This window comes from Ochlerotatus camptorhynchus, unplaced genomic scaffold (assembly GCF_037179485.1).
Source record: "Ochlerotatus camptorhynchus isolate MF236.1 unplaced genomic scaffold, CSIRO-AGI_Acam_v1.1 ptg000087l, whole genome shotgun sequence".
Taxonomy (NCBI): Eukaryota; Metazoa; Arthropoda; class Insecta; order Diptera; family Culicidae; genus Ochlerotatus; species Ochlerotatus camptorhynchus.
In genome coordinates this window covers 662,318-675,764 of record NW_027040577.1, presented here as the reverse complement: position 1 = coordinate 675,764, position 13,447 = coordinate 662,318, and the positions used below count along the sequence as shown (strand labels likewise).

The following is a 13,447-nucleotide window of genomic DNA, read 5'->3' as shown; positions in this document are numbered from 1 at the left end:
TTTGGTTCTATAGGTGAATCAAATAGAAACTAAGCGATCGTTTCAGCCTCTGTTGGTGAATAAGGGAACCATCAAAAGAGTGATGAGGGCTGAAATTTTCGCCGTAAAGCATATGAAGAGGAAAATGTTTTTACCTTTTCTGATTAATTTATCCATCGCAGGTGTTTGTAAAGTCTTCGGCGGCAGTGTCGTATGACAGAGCCTGTCATATGACATGTTAGTTTGGTACTGTACTATGATTGCTTGTTTTGCAAATGTCGGAGGCAAAGGCAGTCGATTATCACAGAAAATGTGTCGATTACCGTGACCGCTTACTATACTGCCAGCTGAGATCTGTGACGATGAGTCTCCGTCAGTGAAAACTTTTCCTCCTCTGCCTGAGGAAATTGATACTTCTGTTGGTTTTGGTACGACCACCAATAAGAACACTGGAGCGTATCCTAAGGTTGAACTATCGCAACTGCCAACTCCCCCACACCCACCCCAACTCCGCCTTCGCCCCTACTCCAACCAGACCCCCAAAAACATCATATGCCCCCCGTCATAAGGAATACCCAGAAGACTCGAAGGGTCCGTGAGTTGTTTTTAATCGGTCCAAACAGAATCTTTTGAACGTTAATCAAATTTCAAAGGATCTGACAAAACATTTTTCGGCCGTGACCGACATTTTGAAGTTGAGACCAGACAAGTTGCGCGTTACTGTTGGTGACCGTATTCAGGCAAACAGGATTTTTGCCTTTGAGTTCTTTTCGTTGGAGTACCATGTATATGTTCCCAGTCGTGGTGTGGAAATTGAGGGGGTTGTCACCGAAACGAGTCTGACTTGCGTGATTTTTGCAATGATGGGCTTGGCGTATTCAATAACCCTGCTTTAACGATCCTGCGCACCTCCAGGGGTGCAAAGGGCCTTTGTGAAAGATTTCCATCCTGGGCCATTACTAGCTTTGGCCTTGACCTGTGCCCAAGTCAAATTTCGGTCAACGTTCTTAATTTCACTGTTTAGGCTCCGCCGCCACGAGCCTCTGGGTCTGCCTCTGCTGCGATGTCCTGCTGGATTCCAGTCCAGTGCTTGCTTGCAGATTTCGTTTCCGCTCCGTCGTAGTGTGTGACCGACCCACCTCCAATTCCGTGCACGAATCTCTGTTTCTATCGGCTTCTGATGGCACAAACGATGAAGCTTGGAATTTGAGATTCAATTGTGGGCCACCAGGCACGAATTATGTACCGCAGGCATCGGTTGATAAATACCTGCAGCTTCTGAGTGTTCTCCGCTGATACAACCCATGTTTCACTGGCGTATAACAGCACAGACTTCACGTTCGAGTTAAAAATTCGGATTTTGGTGCGTCGACTGATCTGATTCGCTCTCCATACATTTCGCAAACTGGCAAAAACAGCCCTCGCCTTCTTAATCCGTGCACCTATGTCGCTCTTGGTGTCGCCGTCCGACGCTATCTGGCTGCCAACATATTGGAAGCTTTCGACTTTCTCCACTGCCTGCCCAGCTACCGTGAAATTGGAACGGTTTTCCGTGTTGACATCCAACGATTTGGTCTTGTTGACGTTGATGGTTATACCTGCTAGGAGCGTTCCACAAGGTCATCGAGCTTACTCTGCAAGTCAGAGCGCCGTTGTGCTACTAACGCAACATCATCAGCCATATCGAAGTCGTTGAGATGCTCCATAGTAATAGGCTACCACAGCAACCCACGGTTCGGTACACGGTCAACGGCTCCAACCATGATCTCGTCGATTACGATGAGGAACAGTAGCGGTGATAATATACATCCTTGCCTCACACCCGCAATTACCATGCATGAGAAAGCCCCGTCAGTCCGCATCGTGCTCTCTTGCCGTGCGGATCTATTTGCTTTTTGCTGAAGGAAGTGTTACTACTACCTAAAGCTACAACAAATTTAAACAGCACTTTTCAGTGCTCAACCTGTAAAAAATTTTCTACCTTGTTCAACTCTTATTCCTCTTCGATCCTTGTTTGGACCCTACCCGAGGTAATCCTTCTTGGATATCGATTTGGAAAATTCCTCTTCGATCCTTCAGATTCTTATAGTAATCTGCTTGGAAGTCGATTTGGATAAAAATTTACTGCCGCCATGGCGCCTAAACGCAAAAGAAAGGGGCAAACTCTTGACCCCCCTTCTGATGAAATTAATTTGAGTAATCAATTTGATTTGCTCACGGATGATGAGAATGATCCATCATCCAAGAAAAATTCTAGTAAACTTTCCCGGCTTAATGCCAAGAAGGAAAAGATTCCCCCTATTGTGATAACCACTACCGATTTCCATGCTCTTCGCATGGAACTTTTGAATTTCGTGAAAGTTAAGTTTTCACTACAAATTGGACGTCGGGGTGAATGCCGTGTATTGGCTGAAACCTTGGACGGATTTAAATGTCTTCTCAAGTATCTTACTGAGAAGAAGCACAAATTTTTTACTTACGACACCAAAACTGAACGTGTGTTCAAGGTTGTCATGAAAGGACTGCCCAGTGGTGAATCCCTGGATCAGATCAAAGATGAACTGGCAAAATTACTTGGAGTTGTGCCACTCCAAGTAATCAAAATGAAAATGAAATCCCGTCCTGGCGATTCGCGCAACGGGATTTCTTATGATTTTTATTTAGTTCACTTCAAGTCTAGTGAACTAAACAACCTTAAGGCCTTAGAAAAAGCTAGCCTTATGCTCCATGTCCGAGTGAAGTGGGAACACTTCAGGAAGACTGGAGGAAATTTGCAAAACCTCACCCAGTGCCGTAAGTGCCAGGGATGGGGTCACGGAACTAAAAATTGCTACATGCCAGCTAAATGCATGAATTGTGGTGATTCCTCTCACGCAAAGGACGACTGTCCTGTGAAGGAAGATCCTAAGAAATTTAAATGTTCAAATTGTGGTGAAAACCACAAATCCAATTTTTGGGAATGTAAGACTCGCAAAGCGATCCTACAATCTCGTTCTAACCGTCAGGTAGGAAACGCTCCACGTTTCCGACCAGGTACAAATTCCTCTGCTGTTAACAACGGTCAGCGAGGAACAAATTCTACATTCGTACCCGTAGGTACAAATATCTCCCCTGCTTCAAATGTTTCATCTGTACCTACTCCCCTCGCTGCTAACAATGTTCAGCGAGTTAATGGAGCTACCTATGCTGCTATTGCAGCGGGTAGAAATCAAAATACTAACCAACGTTCTAATGGAAATTTTGACAATTTTGACTTAGGAAGCATTACTGCCCCCAAAATGGAATTTTTACAGAATTCATTAATTGACATGATTTCTGATATGCTTAAATCTAACTCCATGTTTGATGCTATTCAAACTGGAGTAAAATTTGCAAATAATATTGTCATGACTTTAAAATTCAGTAATGGATTTTAAAGCATTAAATATTGTAAATTGGAATGCTCGATCTCTTAAAGATAATGAAGACGAGCTATTTAACTTTTTAAGAGTTCATAACGTGCATATTGCCGTTATAACTGAAACGTTCCTTAAACCTGCCCATAAGGTTAAGAAGGACGCAAATTACTTGATTTATAGAAATGATCGTCTTGATGGACCCTGTGGTGGCGTTGCCATCATTATTCATAGACGAATCAAACATAAAATTCTTTCTTCATTTGAAACCAAAGTTTTTGAAACATTGGGGGTTTCTGTTGAAACAAAATTTGGACAACTTACGTTTATAGCTGCTTATTTGCCATTCCAATGCGTAGGCCAGCAAAAGAATTTTCTCAAGGGTGACCTCCAGAAACTTACCCGTCATAGGTCTAAATTCTTCATTATTGGTGATTTTAATGCAAAACACCGCTCATGGAATAATGCTCAAAGCAATTCCAATGGTAATATTCTGTTTGATGATTGTTCTGCAGGTTATTACACTATTCAATATCCAAACAGCCCAACATGCTTTTCTTCTGCAAGAAATCCCTCCACTATTGATTTGGTCTTAACTGATTCATGTCAACTTTGTAGCCAATTGGTTACCCATGCTGACTTCGGTTCTGATCACCTTCCAGTAACTTTTGAAATATCCCAAGAAATAATTTGTAATCCCAACAGCTCTACTTTCAATTACCATAGAGCTGATTGGGAGCAGTATCGAACATTTATGGAATATAACTTCGATCCAAACATTCCTTTGCAAACCAAAGATGAAATTAATTATGCTCTTGAATCTCTGACTACTTCTATGGTTGAAGCAAGAGCTGCCTCAGTACCAAAATGCGAGGTTAAATTCGATTCAATTATAATAGACGATGATCTTCAGCTCTTGATCCGTCTTAAAAATGTCCGTAGGAGACAATATCAAAGAACACGCGATCCTGCCATGAAAGTTATCTGGCGGGATTTGCAAAAACAAATTAAAAAGCGATTCTCTGCCCTGAGGAACAAAACTTTTGAAAATAATATTTCTAAATTAGACCCGAGTTCCAAACCCTTTTGGAAACTCACAAAAATTTTGAAAAAACCTCAAAAGCCTATTCCAGCGCTTAAAGAAGGTGGTAAAATTTTGATCACAAATTTGGAAAAAGCTCAGAAACTTGCTAAGCAATTCGAGAGTTCCCATGATTTCAGTTTGGGTCTTACTAGTCCTATTGAGAATCAGGTTGCTCGAGATTTTCTGAATATTTTCTCTCGGGAAAATATTTTTGATGATTCCTGGGGGACTGATTTGAACGAAGTAAGGTCTATAACTAAAAATTTTCAAAATATGAAAGCTCCAGGTGATGATGGAATTTTCTATATCCTCATCAAAAAACTCCCAGAGAGTACCTTGTCTTTCTTGGTAAAATTATTTAACAGATGTTTCCATTTGGCATACTTTCCTGATAAATGGAAAAATGCAAAAGTTGTTCCAATTTTGAAGCCGGATAAAAATCCAGCTGAAGCTTCTAGCTACCGTCCAATAAGTTTGCTTTCTTCAATAAGTAAACTTTTTGAAAAGGTAATTTTGAATAGAATGATGCTTCACATCAATACGAACTCAATTTTTGCAGATGAGCAGTTTGGATTTCGCCATGGGCATTCAACTACTCATCAACTCTTAAGAGTTAACAATTTAATTCGTTCAAACAAATCTGAAGGCCACTCAACTGGAGTTGCTCTTCTAGACATAGAAAAAGCATTCGACAGTGTTTGGCATGAAGGTTTGATTGCTAAATTGAAAAAGTTTAATTTTCCACTTTATATTATGAAATTAGTTCAAAATTATTTAACTGACAGAACTCTTCAAGTAAATTATCAAAATTCCAAATCTAATCGACTACCTGTTAGGGCAGGAGTTCCTCAGGGTAGCATTCTTGGGCCTATATTGTATAACATTTTCACTTCGGACCTCCCTGATTTGCCTCAGGGTTGCCACAAATCTTTGTTCGCTGATGACACAGGCATTTCCGCTAAAGGAAGAAGTCTTCGTGTTATTTGCAGCAGACTTCAGAAAAGTTTAGATATTTTCTCTTCTTATTTACAAAAATGGAAGATTTCTCCCAACGCTTCCAAAACTCAACTTATAATATTTCCACATAAGCCTAGAGCTTCGTTTTTGAAACCTAGTAGTAGTCACATAGTCACTATGAACGGAGCTCCAATTTCCTGGTCAAACCAAGTGAAATATCTTGGATTAATACTTGACCAAAAATTAACTTTTAAAGATCACATTGAGGGCATTCAAGCCAAATGTAACAAATATATTAAATGTTTGTATCCTCTTATAAACAGGAAATCCAAACTTTGCCTGACGAATAAACTTCTAATATTTAAACAAGTTTTTAGACCGGCCATGCTTTACGCTGTACCAATATGGTCTAGTTGCTGCACTACCAGGAAAAAAGCACTTCAAAGGATTCAGAACAAAATTCTGAAAATGATTTTGAAGTTGCCTCCCTGGTACAGTACAACCGAAGTACATAGAATTTCGAATGTTGAGACTTTAGCACAAATGTCCAACAAAATAATTAATAATTTCAGGCAAAAATCGTTGCAATCCTCAATTGCAACGATTAATTCCCTTTATACTTAGATAAGATTTAGTTTTAGTTTTTAGTTTTAAGATATCAATTGTTATACTGACATGCAGGTTAAAAAACCTGTTTAAAATACTGAATTGCCAAGACATGAACAATGTAAAAACACTTAGATATATATCATAACAATTAAGGCTGGTACGTTACTGCAGTAACTGGAGCACCTAGGTTAAAATGAAATGTAATTTATTTTGAATTTGGAACAAATAAAGAGTTAAAAAAAAAAAAAAAAAAAAAAAAGAAAGCCCCGTACTGCGCTTTGATGAGGTTGACTATCTCATCAGGGACTCCCTTGCGTCTCAGAGCACCCCACAAGTTTTCGTGGTTTAGTCGGTCAAAAGCTTTTTCGTAGTCAATGAATACCAAGTACAGGGACTCTTGGAACTCATTGACCTACTACAAGATTATGTGGAGCGTGACAATATGGTCCACACAGGATCTTCCAGCATCCTGCCTGCTGTCGTCGGAGAGTCGCGTCGATCTTCTCCTTTATCCGATTGAGGATAACTTTTCACAAAACTTAGAGAAAAATACACACTAACATGATGCCTCGCCAGTTGTCGCATACAGTTCTTGGGGACTTTTACCAAGACGCCCTGCATCCAGTCAGCCGGAAAAGTCGCGGTGTCCCAGATATTGACGAATAGTTGATGCAACATTTGTGAGGATAGCATGGGGTCAGCTTTGAGCATCTCTGCTGATATGCGATCGACCCACGGGGCTTTCTTGGACTTCATACTTCGGATGGCTGCTTCTATCTCCTGCAATGATGGAGCTTCAGTGTTGACGCGGGTAACGCGCCTTACCCTTGGTGGATCAGGCCGAGATGTTGATGGTTGGTTAACCGTTGAAACTTCGAGAAGTTGTTCAACGCGCTCAATCCAGCGTTTCAACTGGTAAGTGGGGTCGATGAGCAACTGTCCAGTCGCGTCTTTCACAGGCATCCTTGGGTTCATCCTTGCCCCTCTCAAGCGTCGTGAAAAAGCATAGAGGAGGCGTCCTCGGGTCCTCGCTCGCTCTATCGCGGCTTTCGCTTCTCTCCGCTCCTCGATCTTCCTCCAGGTTTCATCGGTGATCCACCCTTCCTCTAAGTGCGCAGCTCACCCAGGTTGTTCACGCTTGTTTCAATAAAGGCATTCTTGATGCTCGTTCACTGTTCTTCTACGCTGCCACCTTCCGGAATATTAGCTGCGCGAACATCGAGCTCTTCGACGAACGATCCCTTCACTGCTGGGTCTTCCAGTCGGCGGGTGTTGAATCGCCGCCCAAGTCTCTCTTCCCGCCGTTGAACCCGCGCAATGCGTAGGCGGATCTCACCGACCAGGAGATGATGGTCAGACGCGCTGTCAGCGCTGCGTTTATTCCGAACATCAAGAAGGCTCCGTCTCCATTTTTGGCTGATGCAGATGTGGTCGATTTGGTTCTCTGTATATCCATCACGGGAGACCCATGTGACTTTATGCACTGGGCGATGGGGGAAGAGCGAACCCCCGATCACCATGTCGTTGTTGCCACAAATCTCTGCAAGCAGCTCGCCGTTCTCGCTCATATCTCCAAGACCATGGCGTCCCATAATGCGCTCATAGTCCGAGTTGTCGGAGTCGATCTTCGCATTGAAGTCGCCTGTGTAGATCTTAACATCACCTCTTGGAGTCTTATCCACGACAGCATTCAGTTGACTGTAAAAGTTCTCTTTGTCCTGCAATTCGGCAGCATCGGTTGGCGCATAACATTGGATTATGGTAAGGTTTCGGACCCGCGTTCTGAATCTGGCAACGATTATTCTCTCATTGATAGGTTTCCACTTGATGATCGCAGCCTGTGCTTGGGCGCTAAGCAGAAAGCCAACTCCACGATGTCGCGGAGCGTTTTCACATCGCATACCAGAATATAAAAGTACCTGTCCCGAAAGCAGCTTCTGTTCTCCAAAGCTCGACCAGCGGACTTCACTAAGTCCCAGGATTTCTAGTTTCATACGGCGGGCCTCACTGGCGAGTCACTGTTGGGCTAGCGTCAGTACATTCCATGTTTCAATTCTTGTCCGTTGTTTAGCGCTAAAAGTCGTTGCCATAAGATCAGTTCGTAATCTTTCACTATAGGTTTCTGTAACAATTTGAAGGTTTCGGAAACAGTAGGTATTTGGCCTAAAGTCTCCTATCCGCCGTGATGGGACTGCCATCTTGGGTATAGCTTTCGGGGAGAAGCATTTCGTATTCAGCCGCTGGATGCCAGTCAGACGCTGTTTGAGCCACCCCTAACATGGTGAACAGACACTCGGGTTTTGTAAGCCACATCCTCCGAAAAGGATGCAGCTTCCCCTTCCCGGTCAGCATACGACCAAAGTGCCCATCGGAGTTGGTTACCCGATCTTCCCTAAGGTTACTCGTATCCCAGCCGGCGCCGCGGGGAGAAAGGGATAGGAGTTACTGGGCAAGAGGCTAAGGACCACTTTCACTTGCGTGACGGGTCTATTTTATAATCTTCAAGTACGCGAAGTACCGGTAGCACGCATTATCCCAGTAATTTTCCAGCCTTTCAATAACCCTTCCCTTCCGAAAATTAAAATTGTGGATTGCATTCAGATGCATTCAGTGTCTTCCGTCGGGACGAAAAAAACCTACTCACTGTCAGACTCGTTTCGTGTGGCCTTTGCCGGATTGGTGCTATCGGATTACTTTGCGATTGGGAAGATTCGACTACCTGTACGCTTGTTTGTACAATTTGTCACGTACGTTTGTGTTTGCAGATAATTAGATAATTTCACGAACTTCGGCATAACTTCCCTGAACTTCGGCATAACTTCCCTGAACTTTAGCAGAACTTCTCTAAACTTCGGCAGGACTTCGTTGAACTTCAGCAGGAGTTCCTTGAACTTTGACAGACATTCTCTGAACTACGGCAGGAATTTCCTGAGGTTCGGCAGGCCTTCTCTGAACTTCGGCATGAGTTCCCTGAACTTCTACAGGACTTTCCTGATTTCCGAGAATTGAAATGAAAGGACTTCCCTGAACTTCAGCAGCCTTTCCCTGAACTTCGGCAGAACTTCCCTGAACTTCGGCAGAACTTCCCTGAACTTCAGCAGAACTTCTCTTAAGTTCGGCAGGACTTCCCTGAACTTCAACAGGACTTCCCTGAACTTCAGTAGAACTTCTCTGAACTTCGGCAGGAGTTCTTTGAACATTGGTAGGACTTCCCAATAGTTCGGAAAAACTTCCCTGAACATCGGCAGAACTTCCCTGAACTTCGGCAGAACTTCCCTGAACTTCCCTGAACTTCAGCAGAACTTCTCTGAACTTCAACAGGACTTCCCTGAACTTCAACAGGACTTCCCTGAACTTCAGTAGAACTTCTCTGAACTTCGGCAGGAGTTCTCTGAACATTGGTAGGACTTCCCTATAGTTCGGAAAAACTTCCCTGAACATCGGCAGAACTTCCCTGAACTTCAACAGAACTTCTCTGAATTTCCGCAGAACTTCCCTGAACTTCAGCAAGACTTCCCTGAACTTTGGAAGGACTTTCCTGAACTTCAGCAGAACTTTCGACAGGGCTTCCCTGAACTTCATAAGGACTTCGCTGAAGTTCGGCAGGCATTTCCTAAACTACGGCAAGACTTCCCTGAGCATTGGTAGGACTACCCTGAACTTGGAATCTTGGAATTGATGTTGTCATTTCAGTAGTAGAAATATTATAACTATACAATAATATTGTGTTTACGAATATGTTAAAAATTTCAATACTTCCCATGCAATGCTTGTTGGTATTGGTGCATTTTGAATTTGGGGGTGGTTTGAACGGGTGTGGATTCAGTATCAACGGAAAAGCATTAACTTTCACCTTAATAAGAACTATTGCAATACATTTGGATATTCAACAAGATTTTTATACCATCAGTTTCTATTTTAATTATTTTGATAAGATCAGATTCATAAATCCTTTTCTTTCTTGATTGATGATTTTCTAGTGGATTTAGCAAGCGGCTAAGGGAAATGGCTCGGAAAGGGTTTTTATTGTTGCTAAATAGCTTTTGTTGTAGCTTTCAAATGGTTCTCAATGCGTTCGTCATATAACCTTTTGCAGTAAATCAATCTTGAAGAGCTTCGAGAATATACCCTTCAGAACGCTCTCCAGGGTGGGCCAACTAGACATATTCTGGTCTTAATGAGGTTTTGGTGGATGTATTAATGACAAAATAGCCTTAACCAGGGTTATGAATGTTGTTTTATAGTTGCTTTGTAGTATTTCATAAAACTTAAAATGTTACTTGGGTGGCCTATGCTCAGAAATAGCAAATGGGCTCAGTATTTATGGATATTAAGGGGGTTTTTGAATCTGTTTGTATCGATGCCCTTTCGTTTAAATTCCACGATAGTGGGCTTTCACCAATTCTCAACAACTTTTTGAGCAATTTTTTGTCAGAGAAATATATGAGCTTTTCTCGTGGAAACTCGACAACTTCACGAATCAGTTACATGGGCCTCCCCCAGGGCTCATGTTTAAGCCCCCTTTTTTATATTTTTAGTGTAAAGGACATTGACGATTGCTCGCTAAGGCAGCTTGCAGATGACGGCGTGGTTTCCGTTAAAGGATCAAAAGCACCTGACCTGCAAGATACCTTGGACAATTTGTCTTCTTGGGCTATGAAGCTGGGTATCGAATTCTCTCCAGAGAAATCTGAGATGGTTGTGATTTTTCTAGGAAGCATTACCCAGCATAAATACAGCTTCAACTAATGGGTAAAACAGTCACTCATAGCATGTCTTTTAAGTATTTAGAGGTGTCTGGTTCGATTCCAAATGCACATGGAAAAAACATATTGCGTGTTTGAGTCAAAAATACCAGCAAATAATCAATTTGGGGAGCCCGTCTGGAAGACTTGATAAGGTTGTACCGAACAACCATTCTACTTGTTTTAGAGTACGGTAGCTTTTATTTTCAATCGGTGGCAAACAAACACATTTTGAAGCTGCAACAGCTGCAGCTCGACGCATATGATGAGTCTCGAGGTACTCGCGGGTGTACTCCCCTTAACAGATCGTTTCGCTGTGCTGTCTTTCCGGTTTCTCATCCGTTGCGAAGTTATGAATCCATTGGTAATAGAGAACTTTGAGAAGCTGCTCGACCGAAATCCGCAAACTCGATTCATGAATTTGTACTACGAATACATGACGCTGGAGGTTGGGCAGTCTTCGTTCAACCCCAATGCCGGGGACATTTTCTTGTTATCGCCAATTTGAATGCTTTCACGATTCTTATAGCTGACCCTGTCTGATTTTCGATCAATTTGGGAAATTTTGGCTCAATTTTTTTTTAACCACGTGAATCGTGACGAAATTTTCAGCACTTAAAAACTGCTGTCGAAACATTCCCGAATCGATCACTAAGGGCGTTGCTATAAAACAAAAGCTGTACATCAGAGTTTGAAATGATGCATGCTTTATTTAACGTTAAACACAAAATTTACATTTTATCTTCAGCAAAGATTCAATTATGTTGCAGAACGAATGATCTTAATGTCTCTGGGATTACCATTTCACCAGAGAATCACGATAAATTTACAGCCACCGCTAATTTTTCAATCTCTCAGCGTGACTTCCCGTCCGTACGTCTTATTTATATGTTTTTCCCTGTCTTGTAGCGTACAATCCATTCATGGCGTACCATGTCCATATCAATGGTGTGTATAGGTGTTTTTATTTATTCTTGCGAGTAAAATTTATGCTGCTGATTTCGGTTGCATACTGGCTGGCAACAAATGGGGCCACCGGCACCGCCTGAATTCCCCAGAAACCAGAACGCAGCTCCCCCATTTGGCATTTGGTTGGTGCACACTGCACGAATGCAACGGCAAGTGCGGGAGGAAGCTTTTAAGATGACTTTCAACAACGAACAGTGTCGGCTTGGAACAAAAAAAAAAACGGAAAAGAGAAAAAGAAAGCAAAGCACTACTACACTAAGCTAAACATACAGCATAAAGTTTCAACCCTCTACTTTCCGATTCAGCTACCCTTATTCGGAAGCATACTGCATGCATAACCAACCCAGGGCCCAAAGCGACGCCAAGCCACCCGACCAACAAGGGCGGCTAAAGCTTGTACCTATGTCTTAAAAACTGAAGCTGGTGGAAAGCCCCGAGAGTGAAATAATATTTCTTTTCCACTTGCTTGGCTTTGCACGGGAACATACATACATCCTAACGTGCACACTTGACAGTTGTAGCTTTCGCGTTGACTACCCCAGAATGGCTTTCTTGCCGAGCTAGGTTCACTCACTCACTCACTCACTCGCGGAGGGTGTTGCGAGGGTGGAAACATTTGCGCGCATAAATTTTAAAGAAACGTATTCCACAACCAAGCAAAATGCACTCACCTCAAAATGGCAGCAGCGCCACATTTTATCTTGCTCTCATATAACGAGTGTTTTTTTTTTGTTCCTTCGACGGAAAATTTCATGACATTTTGTAGGTTAGTTGGTACGTTCTGCTTATGGTCTGTTTTTCCCCTTTTCTTGCAGGGTCGGCGAAAACGGTGACTGGGATCAGATGGAACCAATTTACACCAATAGCAATCAGGCCTCTTTCCAGGTCACAGGACTAGTTCCATTCACCGTCTACAGCTTCCGGGTGATCGCCGTCAACGAGCATGGTCACAGCTTACCGTCCAGGGAGTCGTATTACTTCGTGACTCTGCGAGAAGGTGAGTTATGAGGAGTTTGTCAATTGTGGGCTTGGATTAATCACCAAAAAGTTGTGTAACGCTTAATACAGTTGTCTAGACTAAAAATGGCATTAAATGGATATTTTTTACAAAGCAGATTCCCATCAGAATATGTTTCATGCATATTTAGGTGCCAATGAATGTATCAATGTGACACTTGAATTTTCCAAACAGACCATGTGCAAAATGTGTATTGCCTCGAAAAAAGACCGTCTGCAAAATTGGGGCTTAATCGGGCATCATTAAATCATCAAAGTGTTAAACTTGTATACCGAACAAACACCCAATAATGCATGAAACTTCGAGATCTGGTGGAGACCACGATACAATTTTTTTTTTAAAGAATCGACCTTGTTTATAATTAATTTATTTGATAAGGTTCAATTGAATTTACTTTACAGACCCGAGGATTCTTGTTCACTATACAACCCAAGTAACAATTTTGGTTTTATGAGGGTTCTGTAGACCACGATTCAGACTTGTAGAATGCTATAAAACCTCTATAAAGCTTGCAATGCTACTTGGGAATACATCTTAAAACTATAGTCAAAAAGTACAACACAATAAACACTTTATCTTCCGCTATCCAATATTCATCCTCCATCACAACGGGAGCCGCTTCCAATGGTTCCATTGTATGGCAGTATCGCCAACGGCGGGCCGAGCGCTTTGTAACCGATGGTTCCAAAAA

At 42.3% G+C, this 13,447-nt stretch overlaps 1 protein-coding gene across 1 annotated transcript in view; it reads left to right on the top strand.

The window, feature by feature from the left end:
- Positions 1-13,447, top strand: part of Ptp99A (Protein tyrosine phosphatase 99A) — a 482,762-nt gene that overhangs the window by 283,591 nt on the left and 185,724 nt on the right. The window contains exon 6 of the mRNA XM_065218483.1: positions 12,554-12,735. Within this exon, the coding sequence (XP_065074555.1) occupies positions 12,554-12,735 (182 nt within the window). The remainder of the gene's footprint in view (positions 1-12,553; positions 12,736-13,447) is intronic.